Below are 23,161 nucleotides of genomic sequence, written 5' to 3'. Positions count from 1 at the left end.
GAAGTGGCCCGCAGACCTTGAGTCTGACACATGTGACATAGAGAAAAACTGCAGTACGGAAGTTAAAATGTGCAGATGAATTGACAGTATGAAAAATTATTTCTTATCCGATTACTTGATTAATTGATGGAATAATCGATACAATACTCGATTCCTAAAATAATCGATAGTTGTATTCAGAAAGCCATAGTCAAACATTAGGTTTCAGCACCAGCGGAGCTGTGAATGGCCTTCAAGGAAAAATGACATGAACCTCTAGAAATATAACTACAGGTACACAAAGACTGTTATTAAGCTTTAGATGTGCTTTCTGGTTACATGTGTAGGCCCCTTCACTCAATTAACAAGCAGGAGCAGCTTTTAGCGGTTAGTATTAGCTTGCTAATTAGCATTACCAGCATTAGGCACCAGCATTACCAGCATTAGGCGCCCTCCCACCCCCACCCCTGGGGGGGTGGGGGTGGGGGCGCCTAAAAATGTGTCCGCATACACCTCAGAAAGTATATAGCTGCGCCCCTGGATGTACCTGGACAGGTATTTACTGTATAAGGGGCTTTTCTACTCTAATTGAGCATTCAAAGCACTTTTTTCTACAGATGTGTCATCATATCAGTTTTTACCTCCTGAGGAGGAAGAACGGTTTATGGCAGGTAGAAGGTTTTCCTACCTGCTCACCCACCCCTCTCTTCTCTCACTGTGCAGCAGTGACCTCTGGTGGCAGCAAGAAGCACAGCAGAGAGAAATCAGCTTGTGTTTGAGTCCATCACAACATTTATTAACCTGTTTGTCTCATTCTTACATATTATGATAATTATTAATAACTATTTTTAAAAAAAATCAGTTTACTAATTTCAGCATCTGTGCAGGTTTCAGGAATTAAACTTAGATAAACTTAGAATAGATTAAATGACTAGAACAGAGTAAACTGTGTTAAAGTGACCCGATCAAAGTGTGTTAGCTGCTTTCAGTGTGAGCAGCAAGAAGGAGAGGAAACCTTCGGGATAACAAGCTTCTGATTGGCTGGGCAAGTCGGGAAAGCATTTTTCATTTAAAGACTTTCACCTAAATAACCTTTCTTTTTGCCCAGGCTCATTAGCTGCATAAACATGTTAAAAATGCTTGTGCCATGAGGGGAACAAGTTCTTTGATGACCGAGCTTACCTAATCCAAAGAGCACAAAGGTGAAAATGTTCAAAAATCAACTGAATCCAGGAAGTGCTTCTTCGATCCTGAAACATGAAGTTTGACTTCAGGCGAGCTTCAGAAGGAACTTCCTGTTTTCATGATCATTCCAAGTTTGGATTTACAGCTGAAGAGCGCTTCCTGTTTGCAAAGCAACAAAACACAACAAATGTCTGAGTTATGAATTCTATAAAGGATCAAAACATTTAGTCACAGTCACGTGATGAGAAGACAGCGTCAGCTTCACGCTGAGGTCGGTTCAGATTTGCAGCTTCATCTGATCAGACCGCAGCCAAGCAGGACGGCCGAAGACGCCGTGAATGTTTCATGTGTTTCAGTGTCCGAACACAGGGAACTGTCACCTTTGTACGTGGAGGGTTTGTTTGATGATTACAAGATGATTTAAACAGTTTGTCAGCAGTAAAAACTCTCCTCAGCTGTTTGCGTGTTACATCACAGTGAAGGTGGCGTTTTCATCAGCACAGATCAGGTTCTGCAGCTGCTGCAGCTGTGAAACACGGAGGCATCGCTCCGGAGATCCTAACGGCCTGGAGGTCAGAGTCAGCAGCTTGTTCTCATCCTTGTGGCTCCTCACAGCTGCTGTTCATGGAGGATAGATTTTACACTGAAGCTGAACTTTGACCTTTCAGTTTAGGTGTTTCAGAAGGAGATTTTGCAGTGAGCTTTGACTTGTCTGGGAGATCGTTACCTGGAGATCTCCTCCTGCTTCCTGTTCAGCACCCAGTGGACGTGATACGTGAAACATCGTGAAAAGTGGTCATCTGTCCTTTGTGTTGGTTAATGATGCAAATGGTGTGATGTGGGGACCTGAGGGGGGCGCTGTCTTGAATTTACATGTTAAGTGATTGTGCATGTGTGACGGTTTCACGGTGTCTGATCTGATGTTCTGGTTTCAGTTTCACCGCAGCAGCAGGTCTTCTGCTTTAGTTTTCCTGCAGGTACTGAACAGAAAAGGCCTCCAGCTGAGTCTCCAGCTCCGTCGCTCTGTTCCTGCACAAACAGAAAACAGATTCATTTTAATGTGTCAGAGATTTAATAACGTTCAGCTTTCACTGCCTCACTGATACGAGAAACTGACGCTTTCTTCAAGGCGACCTGAGCAGGGACACACTGCTCTACGACACATTTGATCTGAGAAAAGAGCCATTGGATATGAGATTTTACTTGCAGGATGTAGAAGGAGCTGCTGTTAACCAGTTTGACAAGAAGTAAACAGCAGCAGCGCTTCCACACCTCCACAGCGGACCAACCCCGCTGTGGCTCAGGAAGCATCCCCTAATCTGGGACGCGTTGGGAGGCAGAGACTCGGTGTTTGGAGGAGAGATGGAACGCAGCAAATCCTGAACAGAAACTTATGGGATCATGGCGGTTTCCCACCCCGCCCCGTTCGGTCAGTTGGCAGTCCGAGTTGTGCGCCACACTGCTTGTTATCATAGTGAAGACAGAGGTAAGGGCACTTTCTGTTTTTCTTCATATCTCCATAACCTGAATTTGTGTGGGGCTTGTTCTGCTGCCTGATGGGAGGAGCCAGAGGTGTTGATGATGCTGTGATGAAGTCATGTAACTCTGTGCACATGCAGAAGTCAACGCTGCATAGAAAAAAAGCTTCTCAAACCTTATTCTGACTCAAAGTCGACCAACCTTTGAAGACCAGATTTGACTTGCGATTACCGAACTGGAAGTTCAGTGGTCTAAAATTCCAGTTCGCTGAGAGGTTGCGTTTTTTTTTTCCCAACTTGAGTGGGTGTTCCTGTGAATTTTCCTAGCCTGCAATTCTGAAATCTGAATATTCTGGCATGACAAAAATGATCCATAAGAACTGAGCAGCCTGACCTGAAGGCCTTGGACCTCCTCTGGATGTTCTCCAGTCTCTGGATCCTGAAGCTCAGCTGGCGAATGCTTCCCTCCAACTCTGCGTCACTCAGTTCGACTCTCTGAGTCAGACGGCTGAAGGTCGACAACAGCTCCCTCAAACACAAACAGGTCAAAGTCAGAGCCTTCAAGTGTTCACTCTGTGGCCACGTGAGTCAAGAGTGGGCGGGGTCTTACTTGCACACCTGCTGGCTGCAGGCGGTGCTGGTGACGGGGACGATGGTTCTAAGGCGGTGTGCGGCGTGCTCGACAAACTGTTGCTTCAGAACGCGCTCCCTGCTGGCGTCAGTCCAGGTGAGTTTCTCGTACAGGTAGAGGAGACCGTACACAGAGACGGAGAGAGCGATGATCCGCCAGCCCACTGAGCGCCACACCTGCAGCAAGAACGACACGAGAGACAAAAATCTGTGTCTCTGATTTTAAGCGAAGCTGTTCTGGGAAAAGCTAAGAAGTGGAAATGAGTCTGGATAATTCCAGGATAATTCCTAGATAATTCCAGGATAAAGAGACAATCATGAGGTCAGAACCAACACCGACACTCTGATGGTTTAAAGCGCATCTATTCATTTCTACTTCTGTGTGTTTATTCTCTATCAGAGAAGCTTTGCATCATTCACAGTTTCATATTTGTCTTATAATGCGCCACAGTGCAACCCTTCAGTCCCCCCCCCCCCCCCCCCTTTAAAGCCCACTTTATTCTGATTGGCCACCTTTTGGAAGCTTATCGAGGGGCAGTACACAGGCACTGAATCTATTCTTCTCTTCTAAACTACTGAAAAACAACAAAGCAACATTTCATGCTCACCACTCCTCCGATAACCAGCACCGTCATGGATGCCCTGGAGGTGACGGAGACCAGACCTGTTGCTATGGAAACCACCATTTCATCCTTAAAGGTGGAGCCTTCCTGCAGGAAGGAAACCGTTTCCATGAACACTCAGTTTTCACAAACAGCTCAAAGTTTTACAAATGTGACGCTGCGGTGAGCTCGCCTTCTGCGTGCGTTCAGAGCCACTCAGCGCTCGCTTGGCATTGGCGACTCCGATGAAGCGGGTGACGAGGGCGGTCCAGCCCAGAGAAAACTGGAAGTCAATGTTCTCCTGAAAGTCTGCGCAGAGAGCGGCGAGACCAAGGTCATAGGTCAACTCGAAGGAGGTGGAGGGAGTGGAGAGCTGCTCCTGCAGGGTTGGTGACAGCAGAGGGCGGACGGTGTCTGAGGACAAACAACCAGAGGAAACACTGCATCACCACTTCCTGTCAGCGAGGGGTACAGCTGTGAAACAATGAGGTGTTACCATCATGTGACTTGGGCATCTCTGATGTCTCTGAGGACATCGATGGAGCAGCGATGAGCCAAACAGCCGACGAGTCTCTCCTCAACGTGCTGCAGCAGCTTCTGAACAGAAAATGACAGGAAACACAATCAGGTGGGAAATCGAGCTTTTCTTCATTGTAAGAGACACAAAGCGTGCCACCGAGGGCATCTTTAAGAAAACGCTGTGACCTCTAAATTATCAACATCTTTGTTTTTTTGTTTCTGGAGGTTTCATGGCCATTGCCCAGTGTTAATGTTGTCATATGGAGTCGTTGCACTGAAACTGCTGACTTTCAGAAGGTTCCAGCTTCCCTTTAACCGTCGAGCTTTTGATGAGCACAAAACGAGCTGAAAGAGGCGAACGCCTCACCGACTGAACGTCTCCTCAGACATGCTAAGCTGCTTTACTTTAAATCTTGTTTACAGCAGTGTGTATGTGTGTGTGTGTGTGTGTGTAAAATCACAGTTTTATAGAGCTGCAGAGTTTCCTGTGTTGGGTTGAAGTCGGCTCTGAACTCGTCCACCAGAACAGGAAGAGATCGGATCTGATCCGACAGTGCTGAGGACACCTGCAGGAATCAGAATCATGGAATCAGACACAGGAAGCTTTTCCAACGTCTGAGAGAACATCATCAGAAATAAAAGAACAAAACACTCCTGACCTGGATGATAATGACCCCTCCGTCTCCCTGAAACACCATCTTACTCCTAATGAGGGTCACCCTGAGGAATTTTCCATGTTCCTATTTTTTCTATTCATGTTTTTATTATTTTCTCTCCTTCTTCTCATTATTAAGATTTTAAGATTAAGATTAAGATAGTGTTTATTTGTCACATGCACAGTTATACACAGTACAATGCACAGTGAAATGTATTTTGTACCTGCAACCTTATATACACACACATATAAATAAAAGAATAAAAGTAAAAAAAGTAATTCACACTATACACTATACTCTATATACTATACACTATACACACTTTTATAAATTATAATATTTACATTGTGCAATAATGGTCCAGTTAGGGCTCAGAGTTGAGCAGACGGATGGCTTGTGGGTAAAAACTCTTCTTCAACCTTTCAGTCTTAGCCCTCAGGCAGCGGTAACGCCGGCCTGATGGGAGCAGGGAGAAGAGAGAGTGTCTGGGGTGGCTGGGCTGTTTTAGGATCTTCATGGCCCTCAGCCTGCACTGCTTGGTGTAAATGTCCTGCAGGTTGGGGAGGGTGGTTCTGATGGTCCGTTCAGCTGAACGAACCACCCTTTTTAGGGCCATGAAGTCCTGCTTGGTGCAGTTTCCCATCCAGGTGGTGATGCTCCCACGCATGATGCTCTCGATGGTGCAGGTGTAAAAGTTCCTGAGCACCTTGAGTGGGAGCTTGAAGTCTCTCAGCCGCCTGAGGAGGTAGAGACGCTGTCTGGCCTTCTTCACAGTGATGTTTATGTGATGAGTCCAGGACAGGTCCTGTGAGATGGTCACTCCCAGGTATTTGAAGGTGTCCACTCTTTCCACCTCAGCACCACTGATGACAAGTGGATGGTAGTCCCTCTGCTGCTTCCTGCTGAAGTCCACGATCAGTTCCTTTGTTTTGCTGACGTTGAGCAGGAGGTGGTTCTCCTGGCACCAGTTCTCCAGGCGGGAGACCTCTCTCCTGTAGGCTGTCTCCTCATTGTGAGAGATTAGTCCCACAACAGCAGTGTCGTCAGCAAACTTGATGATGACGTTGGACTCTGACGTGGCCTCGCAGTCATGGGTGTACAGTGAGTACAGCAGAGGGCTGAGCACACAGCCTTGGGGGGATCCAGTGTTGAGGGTGAGGGAGGATGAGGTGAGGTGACCCACTCGTACCACCTGTGGTCTGCTGGTCAGGAAGCTGTGAACCCACCTGCACAGGGATGGGCCCAGGCCCAGGTCCAGCAGCTTAGAGACCAGCCTGGAGGGAACTATGGTGTTGAATGCTGAGCTGTAATCTACAAACAGCACTCTCACATAGTTCCCCTTACCAGTGTCTATGTGTGAAAGGGTCTTGTGGAGGAGGAAGGATATGGCGTCATCTGTGGATCTGTCTGGCCGGTATGCAAACTGTAGTGGGTCGAGGGTGGTGGGCAGTGAGGAGGTGATGAATGTCTTGATGAGTCTCTCAAAACACTTCATCACCACAGAGGTGAGTGCTATGGGCCTGAAGTCATTGGGGCTGCTGGGGTGTGGTTTCTTTGGGACAGGGACTATGATGGACTTTTTAAAGCAGGTGGGAATCACACACAGTTTCAGTGAGAGGTTGAATATCAGCGTAAACACAGGTGCCAGCTGGTCAGCGCAGGTCTTAAGGACACGTCCACTAATACCGTCTGGTCCAGCCGCTTTCCTGGTGTTTACACGTCTAAACGCCCTCCTCACGTCGCGCTCCGTCACAGTGAGTGTCTCCGCCCCTCCGGCCGGGAGCGCAGCGGGCTGTCGGCTTCCCGACTCAAAGCGCGCAAAGAAGATGTTGAGTTCATCAGCCAGAGAAGCGTCGGCACTCACCGGGTGTGTGTGTGGTGCTTTGTAGTCCGTGATGGTGCGTAGTCCCTGCCACAGTCCCCTGGGGTCAGACTGTTGTAGTTGCTGTTCCAGTCTGCGGCCGTAGCGATGTTTAGCCTCTTTCACCGCTCTGCGGACGTTGTATGATGCAACCTTGTAGTCCTCCATGTTCCCAGAGGCGAGGCCGGAGTTGTAGGCAACGGTGCGGGACCTCAGGGCGTCGCGGACAGCTTTATCCACCCACGGCTTCTGGTTGGGAAAAGTCCTGATGGTCCTCCTAAATGAAGTGTCTTCAACAACTTTCCCAATAAATCCCACAACAGTTTCCGTAAACTCCTCGATGTCTCCGCCCGCGCTGCTGCGAAACATGTCCCAGTCGGTTGAATCCAACGCACCCTGCAGTGCGGCCTCTGTTTGATCAGACCACCGTGTCACTTCTCTCACAGCAGGGGGTTCCTGCCTGAGCCGTTGTTTGTATTTCGGCATGAGAAGCACAGAGGTGTGGTCAGACTTCCCAAAAGGCGGAAGAGGCTTTGCTTTGTAGCCATCTTTGAATGCAGAGTAGAAGTGGTCTAGGGTCCTCTCTCCTCTGGTGGGGCAGTCGATGTGTTGAATCAATTCCGGTATCAGCTTTTTCAAGTTTGCACTGTTAAAGTCCCCGGCTACGATGAGAGCCGCATCACGCTGGTTAGCCTGATAGGTGGAAATCGCCTCATGTAGCTCGGATAGTGCAGTGTTTGTGTCCGCCTGAGGTGGAATATAGACGGCGCTGAAGATGGCCGAAGTAAACTCGCGGGACAGGTAGTGGGGACGGCATTTCAGGGTTAGGAGCTCCAGGTTAGGTGAACATGATTGTTTCAGAAGGACAACATTCCTACTGTCACACCAGTTGTTATTAATCATTAGGCACACACCTCCTCCTCTTGATTTTCCAGACTCACTCGTTCTGTCCGTGCGATGAACACTGAAGAACTCCGACGGCTGTACGGCGTGGTCCGGTATGAGGGGAGTCAGCCATGTCTCCGTGAGACAGATGATGTTGCAGTCCCTTATGTCCCTCTGAAACTGTATCCTGGCCCTGAGTTCGTCCAGCTTGTTATCCAGTGACTGGACATTAGCCAACAGGATGCTCGGCAGTGGCGTTTGGTGCGCTCTGCGCCTCAGCCTCTCTCTTACGCCGGCTCTTTTCCCTCGGGGCCTTGTCCGTGACCTGGGTCCTTTGTTTGAGCTGGCCCACTGGAAACGCAGTATTTCCTGAGGCCAAGTCGGGTCGGGAGAAAAAGGTGTCAGAATACAGCCAGAGTGCTGTATTCTGATATTAAAAAGAGTCTGTCTGTCATACGTGATATGACACAGAGCAGGCGGAATTATAAAGTCCAAAATTAGAGCTAAACCTAATATATACAAACAAAGCGTAGGAGCAGGTACGACGGCTGCTGACCTCACCAGCGCCATCTTGGAAAATTATTATTATTATTATTATTATTATCATCATCAGTAGTGGTAGTAGCAGTGGTGGTGGTGGAGTTATTAGACTGATGCATGTGCTCACTCACTGACACACAATTTTTTAATAGAATTTGAAAAATGTACAGTTGTTTTCTCTCTTTTTCACTTGTTTTATGTTTACATCAGTGAACATCATGTAAGTAAAAAGTAAAAAAATGATGAGGTGATATAAAACTAATAAAGGTGTGGGGAGGTAAAACAAACTTGACTTCAAACTTTCAGACCACGCAGGATGTGATTCAGGTTCCATTCTGGTCCAAGAATACAAGAATTACAGTAAGTACACACACTCGTAGATGATTAATCAGGTATTAAAACCACATTTCATACATAATATTGGGCATGAAGGTTTTTGGGAGTTCTCTGAAGGGGACCAAGAAAACAGAACCTTGAAAAACGTGGCAACCAGAAGCTTTGTGTAACCCCGAGTCCTTTTTGTGACCTTAACTGGCTGCACAGCACCACGAGCAAGAGAAGCCGTTAATATGTGCTAACCACCAAAGGTGAGGACTGCTCAACAGATATTTGATAAAGTGGAAATTTTTTCATCGGTGCATCTTTGTTACTTTTTTAGAGCTGATGAGTTTGTGTTGCTGGGCAGCACGGTGGTGTGGTGGTTAGCACTGCTGCCTCACAGCTACAATAACATCTAGAAGGTCTGGGTTCGATTCTACACAGGCCTTTCTGTGTGGAGTTTGCATGTTCTCTCTGTGTCTGTGTGGGTTTCCTCCCACAGGTCAAAGACATGCAGTTACTGGGGTTAGGTTAATTGGTGATTCTAAATTGCCCATAGGTGTGAGTGTGAATGGTTGTCTACTGGCTGGGGGTTGGAAAGCAGCCACAATGTCACTCATATGACATCATCTGCTTATTTATTGTAGGACACAGAAAGAGCAGGAAACCTGAGAGCAGCAGATCACAGTCTGCTGTCCACTCATAATACCGGTTATTACAAATCCTACGTTAACCCCTGTGTGAGCGGAGGGAGAGGGAGTAGCTTCAGTCTCACCTGGTTCACACAGCTGCTGTATCAACCAGGTGAGACTGAAGCCACTCCCGCTACCTGAGTGTTTACCTTGGCTGCGACGTCATCGCTCAGAGTCTTTATCCTCTCTTTGACGCTGGCGCTCAGACGGTTAATCTGTCCTCGAACAAAGTCCAACCGGTCTCTCAGGTCCTCCCGCTCCTCCAGGCAGCAGATCCTGTGAGAGGTCAAAGGTCACACTGAGTCTGCCTTTTGTTAAACAAAAGCTGTGTCCTAATTTAGGGGCTGCATCCTTCAAAGACCCCATTTGTCGGCCGATTACGTCACAGCTGTCTAAATCCAGAGACTCCTCCAACTGTGGCTGATGAATGCATCCTTCTTTTCTCCGAATTTGAAGTACGGGTCCGGTGTATCCTTCGTGATTCATTGCGCAGCAAAACTCAAACGCGGCAATGGTGGAGGAGAACGTCCAAAAAGTTTTAAATATGACTGTTTTGTGACACAAAAAAAATTTTAGGATGTTTTCAGGTGAGAATGTAAATGTGTAAACCTCAAATATCAGCTTGTTTTATCAAGATATCGCTTAGTTACAAAAGTGCTCCGATGTTGGTTCCTGCTGCTCTACCAGCTCGCCTTGCCAGCTGCATCCTTCGATGCAGTCCCTGAATTTGGACACAGCTAAAGTCAAGGTGAGTGTGTTTGGCTCACTTCCTGTCAGCAGAGGTGATGTTGATGGCGTCCATCACGCCTTTGATGGCCTCAGTGATCTGCCACGCTCTCACCGTGTGCTGCTCAAACTTCGTCTTCACCGCAGACTGAGAGATGAACTCCTGCAGGGGTCAAAGGTCACACAGAGTCACATCCTAACCATCTGATCGGCCGCTGGTTTGGCAGTCGGCCATAATGTTTTGGTAAATGAGTGAATCTTTGCATGTGTTCAGAATTCAAACCTCAAACGTCCTCTCAAACCGCTGGAACTCCCTCAGCCTCTCGTGGAAACCTTCAGCCAGAGCGCCACCTGCAGGAAGAAGAAGCAGGGGGTTCAGGAGAGCTGCAGGTCTGAAAGAAGCTGGACCTTCAGTGGACCTGCACACAAATGATTGAACCTATCCTGTTCATTCACAGCTCCACATTTTCATTTTTGGACTCCACCAGAGCAGCTTTGCATGATTCGGTCCATCTGAAACAAGCAGTTTTAGCTCCTCCCCCTTTGAGGGATGTTGCCAATCACAAGCAGAAGGTTTGACTGGAAAAATAGGCATCAAGGTGACAACCCTCAGCACACAGGTTATTCTACCAAAGAAGAAGAAAGATCAAAGTCAAAGTCCTGACCTTAAATGCAACAGAGTTGAGGCTGAAGCGGCAAATTCATCCATTAGATCATCCGGGGATAAAGAACCAGGTTTACCTGCCTTTGCTTTTCCTAGTTTTAGGACTAGATTTGGATGATGATGATGATTTAGGTCATATTTATGCAGAACTAATGAGAATTCAAAGCTTCACAAGCTTTCCAGGTTATCCATGAAAGAACTTTTCCACCTCATTGTTTCTTTCAGGTGGATGGAAACACCTGTCCCTGCGGTAAAACCCAAACTGAAGCTCAACATCTGGAGCATTTTTCTGATGTGCAGGTGCTGCGTGGAGGTGAAATGAGAGGAGACTCCTCCTGTTGTCCCTCACCTGTCTCACCTGTCTCAGGCATGCCCTGCACTCGCTGCATCCTGGCGCTCAGCACCTCTTTTGCTGAGACGAAGAAGATCCTCCCCGCAGCCTCATCCAGACCGACCACCTTCAACTCGTCAGCCAGGAAACTGACGCAGCGGTCCAGGTGCTGCTTCCTCACCTGGACAGCAGGGGGAGCAATGTGTTTCTATTGTTTGTATTGACATGTACATGTGCAGCATACAGGCTTGTGAGTGGAGAAGTTACTTTAAGATATTTTCCTGCTACCAGTGTGCTTAATTTGATACAACACAATAAATAATTCTTCTTTAAATCTGACTTAAATTAATCCAGCACTCACATCACTGCAGTGTTTCGTGTCCCTGATCCAACACACCTGATTTAAATGGCTGAATTACCTCCTCATATGCAGTCAGGTTCTGCAGAGTCCTGCTAATGACTTAGAAGTCATTAGCAGGACTCTGCAGAATGGTAATTCAGCCATATTTGACCCAGGTGTGTTGAAGCAGAGACACATCTAAAACCTGCAGGACACCGGGCCATGAGGCCTGGATTTGAGAACCACTGCCCTAAGGTGACGCACAGTAACAGGTAACCTGCGAATTTGCCTGAGTGCAGCTGCAGAAACCTGTAGAGCTGCGCAGTGTCATTCACCTGGACGTGTTTCAATAAAGTTAAGAGACAGTGATGGAGTGAAATATGCATTGTAAATATCCCGGATCAAAATAAAGTTCTAATATTTGGAACAAACCCAAGTGCTTGGAAATTGTTTGAAATCTCGAGGAGTAATTTTCAGCTGTTGGTAAATCTTCTGCTTCCACAGATGTTCATGCATCAGGGGCAGCAGCCGTCATCTATGATATCACAGTATCAGAGATTAAAGCGTTCATACTGCTCATGTTTCTTTTCTGTGGTTTCTCATTTCCATAAAGCTCTCTGACCCTGTGAATAAAGTTATTAACATAACTGCTGCAGGAGAGCAGTGTGAGAGCTGGAGTTACACCTGTAATCTGAAACCGTTTCAGCTGCAGGAACAGAGGAGCCTGAACACCATCTGGACCTGAAGAATCTGCCTGTCAGCTTTAGTCTCAGGTTCCTCCTGCTCTGCCTGAGCCACAGGTCGCCTCACACTTCCTGTTGTTTACATTTCTTCATTAGGAATATGAAAGAGAACTTTGAGTTTTCAAAAACATCTTTTCTCTAAGTTAGACCACGCTGTTATTGTTCATGTCATCACATGAAGCAGATTCTTGTTTTTTGTAACTGCAGTGCTGGGAGGTGTGTGTGTGTGTGTGTGTGTGTGTGTGTGTGTGTGTGTGGTGTGTGTGTGTGTGTGTGTGTGTGTGTGAGATCGCAGAGGTTTCTACAGTTTTATTTTCAGGGAACATTTCTCCCAGGAAGTGGATCACGAATCATCAAAATTCTCTGAATGTTGGACTTCCTGATCCCAATCACTGGGAGGAAATCCTGCAGCGTGCACGCCTTCTGGAGCTGAGCACACTCAGTGCTGGGTGCTTTTAATCATATGGCTGATCATGCACAGAGATCCTGTCTGTAAAAATAAGTTTTTTTTTTTCCATCATTGGTTAAAAAAACATTAATTTGCTCGTTCATATTTCTGATCAAGTCAGAGAGCAGTCATGTGACCGAGCAGATCAATTTCAATTTTTCTGCATTCCTGGAGACAAAACTCAGACTAGCTATCATTCCTCATTAACATCTCTCATGGGGTGGCTGCAGCTCAGTAGGTAGAGCAGGTCACCTACTGATCGGAAGGTCAGCGGTTCGATTCCTGGCTACTCCAGGCTACATGCCAATGTATCCTTGGGCAAGATACTTAATCCCAAGTTGCTCTCTGACCATCCCATCGGAGTATGAATGTGTGTGAGTGTTAGCTAATTAAAAGCACTTTGAGTGCTCATACTGAGTAGAAAAGTGCTATATAAGAACTAGTCCATTTACCATTCATATCAACAAAGTAGGAAATATTTCTCAGGAGGAAAGAGTGCTGAATAATTGATATTTAAACAGAATGTGGAATATTATCATTTACTAAAATGTCTGTGAGGTCCTTATCAGCATGCACAAACACACACACACCTCTTCGATGTAGTCTGGCTCAGTCACTGAAGCGTCCCATCTGTTGTGGAGGATGAAGATTGTTGGTTTGGAGATTCTCTCACTGACTTTGTGGAAGAAAAGTTTTCCTACAGAAAAAAATTAATTCTTTGTTAAATATTAATGAAGATAGCCAATCACATGCAGCCAATCACATGCAGCTGATCTGATGAGTCCTTTCCTCACCGTGTTCATCAGAGTTGACTCTGCGTTTCCCACCAGAACAAAGACATCTGCATCCAAACAAAACTTATCGATCCAGCTGTCCAACTCCAGGGTGACGTCAGTCCCTGGGCTGGGTCAAAGGTCAAAGGTAGAAATTATTATTATTAGTCTGTCCTCAAATTTTGTTGAGTCCCAAATGAGCCTTACTTTGAAATGCAGATGAATTTAAACCTTCTAATTATGAGTAATGACTTGAATTAATGAATTTATTCACAAATAAAAGTTTAAGTATCATAGAAAAAAATATTCATAACCATCCCACAGATGTATTTTATGTTCAACTGCTTTCAGCACTGCTGATATTTGTTTAGACTCTCTCGCTCTAATTGATCTTTCTGAGCTAACTTCAATAGTTAACTCAGAAAATCTTCCGGGGGGCTGTAGCTCAGGAGGAAGAGCAGGTCACCTACTGATCGGAAGGTCAATGGTTTGATTCCTGGCTAGTCCAGGTTGCGTGCCAATGTAAGTATCTTGGGTAAGATACTTAACCCCAAATTGCTCTCCGACGCAAGTGTGTGAGTGTGAATGTTACATAATAAAAGCACTTAGCTTAGTTAATCATGGAAGTGTTTGCATGAAAGGGTAAATGTAAACATGTTGTATAAGTGCTTTGAGTGCCCAGAGTAGAAAAGCGCTATATAAGAACTAGTGCATTTTCCATTTTACCAATAGGTACTTCTTCCAAACCATCAACATGTTTATTAGATCCCATTCCTTCTAGACTGCTCAAAGAAGCCGGACAATTAATTATCTTATCTTAAATATCATCAATCTGTCTTTATTAGTTGGATATGTAGTACAGACTTATAAGATTGCTGTAATTAAACCTCTACTTAAAAAGCCATCACTGACCCAGCTGTCTTAGCTAATTATAGGCCAATCTCCAACCTTCCTTTTCCCTCAAAGATTCTTGAAATAGTAGTTGTAAAACAGCTAACTGATCATCTGCAGAGGAACGGTTTATTTGAAGAGTTTCAGTCAGGTTTCAGAATTCATCCTGTTGGACCTCAGTGCAGCTTTTGATACTGTTGACCATAACATTTTATTACAGAGATTAGAGCTTACTATAGGTATTAAAGGTACTGCACTGCAGTGGTTTGAATCATATTTATCTCATAGACTCCAATTTGTTCATGTAAATGGGGAGTCTTCTTCACACACTAAGGTTAATTATGGAGTTCCACAGGGTTCTGTGCTAGGACCAATTTTATTTACATTAGACATGCTTCCCTTAGGCAGTATTATTAGAAAGCACTGCATCAATTTTCATTGTTATGCAGATGATACTCAGCTTTATCTATCCATGAAGCCAGATGACACACATCAATTAGTTAAACTGCAGGAATGTCTTAAAGACATTAAGGCCTGGACGACCTCTAATTTCCTGCTTCTAAATTCAGATAAAACTGAAGTTCTTGTTCTCGGCCCCACAAATCTTAGAAACATGGTGTCTAACCAGATACTTACTCTGGATGGCATTACTTTGGCCTCCAGTAACACTGTGAGAAATCTTGAAGTCATTTTTGACCAGGATATGTCCTTCAATGCACATATTAAACAAATATGTAGAACAGCTTTTTTGCATTTGCGCAATATTTCTAAAATTAGAAACATCCTTTCTCAGAGTGATGCTGAAAAGCTAATTCATGCATTTATTACTTCTAGGGTGGACTATTGTAATTCATTATTATCAGGCTGTCCTAAAAGCTCCGTGAAAAGTCTTCAGCTGATCCAAAATGCTGCAGCTAGAGTATTGACAGGGACTAGAAAGAGAGAGCAGATTTCTCCCATATTGGCTTCTCTTCATTGGCTCCCTGTTAAATCTAGAATAGCTTCCATTTAAACGCACTTTTATCAGAGAGCGAACCCTGAAACAGTGCTGCTGTCTCAACTGCAAATAATACAATGCAGTGATTTGTGAAGCTCATATTTTATTCACAGTAGAACATTAAAAACATAACATATAGAATTTAAAATCCTTCTCCTCACCTACAAGGTCTTGAATAATCAGGCACCATCTTATCTCAAAGACCTTATAGTCCCATATCACCCCAACAGAGCACTTCACTCTCAGGCTGCTGGCTTACTTGTGGTTCCTAGGATACTTAAGAGTAGAATGGGAGGCAGAGCCTTCAGCTTTCAGGCGCCTCTTCTGTGGAACCAGCTCCCAGCTTGGATTCAGGAGACAGACACCCTCTTCATTTTTAATATGGTAAATGGACTAGTTCTTATATAGTGCTTTTGTACTCTAATTTAACACTCAGAGTGCTTATACAACTTTGCATTCACCCATTCCTACAAAGCACTTCCATGTGTAACTAAGCTAAGTGCTTACCGTCTAACATTCACGCTCCAATGCTTGCATCAGAGAGTAACTTGGAGTTCAGTACCTTGCCCAAGGATACTTTGGAATGCAGCCCGGAGCAGCCAGAAATCAAACCGCCACCCTTCCGATTAGTAGGTGACCTGCTCTACCTCCTGAGCTACAGCCACCCCATTGCAGCTGACCCAAGATTAGGCTTAAAACTTTCCTTTTTGATAAAGCTTATAGTTAGGGCTGGATCAGGTGACCCATCCCTCAGTTATGCTGCTATAGGCCTAGACTGCTGGGGGGTTTCTTCTTCATTCACCTCTTTTTACTCTGTTTATACCCTACTCTGCATTTAATCATTAGTTATTATTAATCTCTGGCTCCTGCCCCTCCCTGAGCCTGGTTCTGCTGGAGGTTTCTTCCTGTTAAAAGGGAGATTTTCCTTCCCACTGTTGCCAAGTGCTGCTCATAGAGGGTTGTTTTGATAGTTTGTTTTCTCTGTAATTATTGTAGGGTCTTTATCTTATAGTCTAAAGCACCTTGAGGTGACTGTTTGCTGTGATTTGGCCCTATATAAATCAAATTGAATTGAACTGAATTTCAATTCATGGCAGGCCTGGGCCTTGATAGTTTCTGGGTTGCTCCTGAACATCCAAACCATCTTCCTCTCAGGCAGGAGTGACAGTTTGGGTCTTTTTCAGCTCTTGACAATAATTGTTTGTACAACTGGCTTGGACAAATAATCTTTTTTCAAAATGCTGAGACCAGATTATTAACACATTCTAGCAAGCGAACTCACATCACTCCTATTTTACACTGGCTCCCATGTAGATTTTAGGATTTGTTTTAAAATTCATACATAATGGCACTAAATGGCCAGGGTCCAGATTCTATTCACTATATTGCCAAAAGTCGCCCATCCAAATCACTGAATTCAGGTGTTCTAGTCACTTCCACGGCCACAGGTGTATAAACCAAGCACCTAGCCATGCAGACTGCTTCTACAAACATTAGTGAAAGAATGGGTCGCTCTCAGGAGCTCAGTGAATTCCAGTGTGGTACCATGATAGGATGATACCTGTGCAACACGTCCAGTCGTGAAATTTCTTCACTACTAAATATTCCTCAGTCAGCTGTTAGTGGGATTATAACAAAGTGGAAGAAATTGGGAATAACAGCAACTTGCTTTCTTTTGAGAATTTTATTGAATTGTTGTTATTTATTTTTGACCCATTTATTCCAGGTGTCTTTTTTTTTCCCTATCATAGTGCTTAATTTGAGCATTTGTTTTATTCTTTTTGTGTACAGTGCTTTGCGACTGTGAAAACTTTACTTTAACTGACACAGAATATAATTTCTGAGCTTGAAAATTAATCATTGCTGTGGGAGAACAGTGTGAGAGAACAGGTTGGACTTTGATTGATTTGTTTCAGTTGTGCCTGCACTGGCTGAACACAGGGAGGATTTAGAAAGTAATCGGTGGGGTAGGGCTCAAATGTAAAGGGCCAAAGGTTTAAAGTGGAAACACCTGGAGGGAGAGTTACCTGTCCATGAGCACCAGGTCGTCTCTCAGGAGAGTGCAGCGACTTTTAGGCCAGAAGACTTTGACCAGAGTACCAGAGTCCAGAGTGGGGTCCATGTGGAGAGCATGAGCCAGCTGGTTCACCGTCTGAGGAGGCAGGAGTCACAGACAGGTTCGACATGGTCTCAGCAACATCAACATCAACTAACAGCTCCAGAAACACAAAACGAGGGGCACGAACAAACAGAATAATCCCAGCACAACACTTGTGTTTGTTTTATGTTCCTTTACTTACAGTCACATTCCTCCTCTCATTGGATGCTTCGGTGCTGAGGTAAGCCTCGTCTTCGTCGGTTCCTTCGACACTCAGGAAGCAGTTGGTGGTGTGACCGATGCCGCTGGGTAACACTCGGTCTCTCAGCATGGCATTGATCACTGTGCTCTTCCCATTACTCGTCCTGATGAACAACATATTTGTGATGATTATTATTATTAACACCATAAAACACCAAAACACCTCCGCAGTGCAGTGCTAAAACTGCACAAGCTGAAAGCACCCCTTCCACAGGTTCACCCACAGAAACGGTTAACCACGTTTACCTACGCTACACAGATCTCGCTGCCCAAAGACGCTTTCTGCATCTCAGCTCAGAGTGGATTAAATAGTCTTGGTTTGGACTTTTAGAGACAGGAAGGAAGCTTTAAAGAGCGCGTGGGAGCTTTCATACCCCCAACACACACCAACACAATCTCCAAACGGCACCACAGGCCAGAGGACTACATCATCTTAGGGTTCTTCAGTGAGAGCTGACGAGTTATTACATCATCCAGTTTACTGCATCGCAGGAGCATCATTACATCATGAGTTTCTGCAGATATGCACATGACAAAGTTTGAGTGTATTTCAGATGAAGGTCAGTTTGTCAGTCGTAGATAAACTTTATCAGCTTGTTCCGCTCTGGTTTCTCAGCAGAGCGATTCAGCAGAAGAAACTTCGGTTAGCTGATCAGGTTTTATCAGAAACACACAGCTGCTGCTGGAATCAGAGCTGAGGACAAACGGCCCTAACTGTGCCGAACATTTTAAAGCAGCATCCTCCGACCGCGGCTGCAGTTATTTTTAGGACCTCATCGCAGCCTTGAAGTTTTTACAACTTATGTTGAAGTTCATTTCTGAGCAGAAGTCTGAACTATGACTTGCTGTCAGCCTCTCATGTGATGCTTTTCATCACATTTAATGTAACCTGAATTTATTTGTTTAACCCTTTTAGTGCCAGATAGAATTAAATGTAATCAGAAACAGGAGGATTAGCAGGAGGTGCACTGTGTGTATGCATGTGCACTTGTGTCCTGCACACAGTTTCTGTCATGGCGGGCGGTGCAAAAATCCTTCCAGGGAAAAACAAGGCAAATAATCCAGAACTTCTTGGTGAGACATGGAACTAACAGACACAACACCACACAGGGAGCAAATGACGGCGCCCTGACAAAGAACTGACGAGAACACAGACAATATATACACACCAGGTAATGGTCTAATGAGAAACAGCTGGCTGGGGAACACAGGAAGCAAAACGTAACCCAAAGCACAAGGAGACAGACCAACACAGTAATACAAAACACCTGCTCAACCAGAAACACAAAGGGAAAATACAAAACTGCAAAACAATAACTCAAAACACCAGGCCAACGCTCCAGGACCATGACAGTTTAAACTGCAGTTCCTCTGCAGTCCAGCAGAGGCTCCAGCAGTGAGTCAGTCCCCATAGACTCCATAGCTACTTTCCCCCTTCATATGACTGTATGGAGTGGGTGTGTGGGGGGGGTTAATAGTCACTCATAGAAAGTATAAATCTGTCGGGTTCTGTCAGGTTCTGGAGCATTTCCCCCCATCACCATCTTGGTGAATAAATACGAAAAACGGGGCGGGTCTGAAGGACTGCATGCTTATTGGCATTAGCTTGTGACTCACAAGTCATTAGCAAATGAGCATGCAGTTTCATATCACAGCTAATCCTCCATTTTAAAACATGGTGTAACCAAAGATTTATAAAATAACCTTAATTTAACTCAAAATGAGTGACTGTGCCCATAAATGCAGCACAGAGGTCAGAAAACATTGAATTCTATTGGACCACAGTTATCTACACCAGGTGGTCTTGAGGCAAACTGAAGATTTAAGCCCTCACCCACCCAGATACTGGAGTCTGACTGATGTGTACCAATGGGAGTCTGCTAGGCTTCACCTCAGCTAACTGGAGTCCCTGAACTGTCCCTCTGGACGCTGTTTGTGCTGTTGGAGCCTTTTTAATGCAATTATCTAACCAATAATATGGCTGCTGTGTGCTTCATTAGACTAACAGACTGTCCAATAAGGCAGCGCTCCAGTTCTGCTCAATCTGGGATCTGATTGGATGTTAGTGATTAGCAGGTATCTGTGTGTGTGATGCAGACTAATGACCAAGTAAGCTAAAGGTAGCTGCACCCTCTCATCCCAATACGGTCACTTCAGGAAACAAAACACCCATACAGACTGTGAGTGTTTCACATTAAATAGCATTTCCATATCTGAATGTATTAAACCATGCAGTCAACATAATTTTCTCCCTAAGGCCACTCTCAGGATCTTTACGTTTAAACCAATTTCTTCTGAACACCAGATGAGCTGCAGATTCTCACCTTCCGAAAAACGCCACCTTCATGTGTCTCCTGAGCAGAACGTCTCTGATGGTCGTCAGTTTGGTGGCACAGCTGTGCATCTCCAGACTCTGCTCCTCCACGGCCACCTGACCCAGATCCTCGCTCTGCCACGCCTCTGACATCACAGCAAGCAAACGAACGAGTAAACAGTTGTTTAGCTGACCCACAGTACCGGGAAGTCCCTGTAATCACTTCAGACACAGGGGTTACTGCTGCTCACATCACAGCCAGTAAGACACAAAGTTTGGTTGATGTCATTCAGCTGTGGGATCAGCGCTGCTCTGTGACAGGCGCCCGGCATCACAGAGATGTGCACGAGGTTTCCTGTGACATCACTGCCCTGATACACCTTCACTAACTGACCGGAAACTGAGAAATGTAAAGTCCAGGTTAGGACATGAGGAGGTGGAGGTGGGGTCATGTCCTGCTTGCTGGTGAGATTTAGAAGAAGATGAGATTGAATCTTCATTCATCGGTTCAGAGTGATGCTGTAGTCTCACCTGCAGGCTGCTTCAGAGACCTGAGGGGATGTTTCAGGGCTCAGCAAAACCCAAACACTTCAGAACTTTAATTTCACTCTTACTTTTGTTGTATCAGGAATGTGAAGCACTTCATTTTCTAACACAGTTCATTTTTTTTCTTCTTGAATTTTATCTGTCTGTTTTCAAGCCTTAATTCAATCTCACCAGATTTAAGGCCCTATATAACTTCATGGAGATGTTGCTCGTGTCCTGTATGTGAAGTGGTTCTCATGGCGGCTTCTTGCACAGCGTGTCTGCACCGGACACCAAGAGTAAACAGCTGTTATTTCAACACACAGTTGGAGGTGCACGCTGGTCAGCAGAGAGGCTGCAGTTTACGCCCAGCATGTGACTTTGTTTCACTTTGATGGTTAGGGTTAGGTACAGGCTGTGGTTTGGGGAAAACACACAGATACACAGCAAGCTTACCCGGTGTGTCTAAAGGTAAGGTAACAACCTTTACAGCATCAGCGGCAGACCCATGGCTTTGACTAAATGCCACTATTTAAGACCCTGGTAAAGAGAACGGTTCTGCACGGGTCCCAGCTGTGACACAGTCCAGCTCCACGAAGCACTCACACAGGTGTGTCTTTGAGTTTGAGCATACATGTTGGACTCGTGAAGACATTTACACAATACACACTGAAACAACCATCACAGCACCTACAGCTCCGAGTGTGTGTGTGTGTGTGTGCGTGCGTACGTGTGTGTGTCTGACCGTCCACAAAGGCGGAGCCATCCTTCACAAAGTCCAGCAGCTGGTCAAAGATGGAGGTGATCGACTGCTTTGCTATGACAAAATGTCGCAGAGGAGAAGAATCTACGGCATCCATGACGCCTACACACACAAACTTAATTCAGCCTTAAAAGAGGTGGAGGTGCCTCGCTGAGGCTCGGTCAAAATCAGTGATCCAAGCATACACACACACACACACACACACACACACACACACACCTACACACACACACACACACACACACTTAGCAGGATGTGTATTTACCAGGCTCTCTGCGTGTCTCTTGGGTTCAGAGGTCAGTTGTGTTTTTAGGGTTTGTCCCTGTTGATTTAGTGCCTGCTCCCATCATGCCTCTGTTCAACTCACCGGACACACAACAACTGAACTGATTCTCCGCACGCAAAGCCCAGCTTACATTCTGTGTGTGTGTGTGTGTGTGTGTGTGTGTGTGTGTGTGTGTGTGTGTGTGTGTGTGTGTGTGTGTGTGTGTGTGTGTGTGTGCAGACTGATCCTCTTACCAGGACTTAGAGCTGCTTCACCTGTCACACATGCAGCCACCTGCTCACTCTCCCAGGTGTGTGTGTGTGTGTGTGTGCGTGCTTTATTTATTTGATTTCATCAGTTTCTTCTTGTTAACATTTGTATTCACACTCTGCATGAAATACAGCCTCAAATGCAGGATTTTTAGATGTTGTAGTCTAAATGCAGTGGAATTTAATATTTACTAGCATCATCTTTAAACTGATGACTGAAGCCAGAATGAGGAGATGTGAGTCCTGAAGGCTCATTCACAGCTGTTAAGTGAGTTTGCATTCATTCACTGCACTTTCAAAACACCACATTTTGAAGCCTCAATGTGCATTTTGGCCGCTGCCATGTTGGTTTTTGTTTCCTGAAGTGACCATATTTTTGGATGAGAGAGTGGAGTTACCAGCTAGCCTACACTAGCTAGATACCTTCATTAGCCCGGACTGTGTGGGAGCATCACAAACAGACAGGTGATCAGTAACATCCAATAAAATCCCAGATGTTTCACTCAGCAGAACTGGAGCTCCGCCTTCTTGGACGGACTGTTAGTCCAATGAATCACACAGCAGCGATATTATTGGTCAGATAATTGCATTAAAAATGCTCCAAAAGGCTCCAACAGCACAAACAGAGCCCAGAGATCCAGTTCAGGGAATCAATATAGCTGAGGTAAAGCCTAGCAGACAGCTAGCAGCTGCAGCCACCTGTGTCACCATCCACCTGTCAGTCACAGAGGCCACGCCCCTAAGCCTGTAAGCATATCATACCTGATGCAAGTCTTTGAGACCTCTGCAACATCAGCGTGAGTTTTCTTTTTCCCTGAAAAATCTGATGTACACAACCGGACTTATGCAGTGCTCCTGCGCAATACAAATGTAGCAAAAATGATACAAATTAAAACTGATATATGTAAATTGATATTTCATTTATTGATGTTTTAATTTGTTGGAATAAACACTGTTTTCTGGCAATTATTTCATTATTTTACCTTCTCCCCCCCCCCACCCCTATCTTTTCTTTTTTGCTCTCCTCTTGCTAATCTGCCCCTTCCCGCCTGTCAGTTCTGCCATTGTAACACTATACATAGAGTACCAGTCAAAAGTTTGGACATAAAAAGAAATTGACTAAAAAAACAAACCTATCAATAGAGTGGGGTGAAGTCTCATATGCTGGGTTTCCATTAGTATCTACTCAAAGCGGGTCAACTCGACTCGGCAGGTCTCGCCATGGTCGTGCTGTGTTTCCACTGCAGTTGAGTGCCAACTTGATATGGGTGGAGTCGATAAAGCAGTGCGGGCAGTAGTTTCTTGACATAATTTGTATGCGGCTCAAAACACAACACAACAATGGATGAGATAGACGCAAGCTAACATTGATAATGCCAGTTTAACCCCTTAACTGGCAGCAAAAAAA

General features: G+C 45.2%; 1 protein-coding gene across 1 annotated transcript; it reads right to left on the bottom strand.

Moving 5' to 3' along the window:
* Positions 1–748: 748 nt before the first annotated feature.
* LOC115795283 (mitofusin-1) lies at positions 749–21,596 on the bottom strand. Its single transcript, XM_075074435.1, is given in 18 exon segments — positions 749–2,193; positions 3,037–3,171; positions 3,253–3,449; positions 3,881–3,982; positions 4,068–4,325; positions 4,382–4,471; positions 4,855–4,959; positions 9,495–9,621; positions 10,113–10,234; positions 10,355–10,422; positions 11,094–11,247; positions 13,188–13,313; positions 13,392–13,500; positions 17,286–17,410; positions 17,559–17,721; positions 19,942–20,077; positions 21,202–21,321; positions 21,485–21,596. Coding segments are annotated over 17 exon segments (2,199 nt in total). The 5' UTR covers positions 21,317–21,321; positions 21,485–21,596; the 3' UTR covers positions 749–2,126.
* Positions 21,597–23,161: the final 1,565 nt, after the last annotated feature.

Source organism: Archocentrus centrarchus, chromosome 17 (assembly GCF_007364275.1).
Source record: "Archocentrus centrarchus isolate MPI-CPG fArcCen1 chromosome 17, fArcCen1, whole genome shotgun sequence".
NCBI lineage: Eukaryota > Metazoa > Chordata > Actinopteri > Cichliformes > Cichlidae > Archocentrus > Archocentrus centrarchus.
This window is presented reverse-complemented; position numbering and strand designations above follow the sequence as displayed.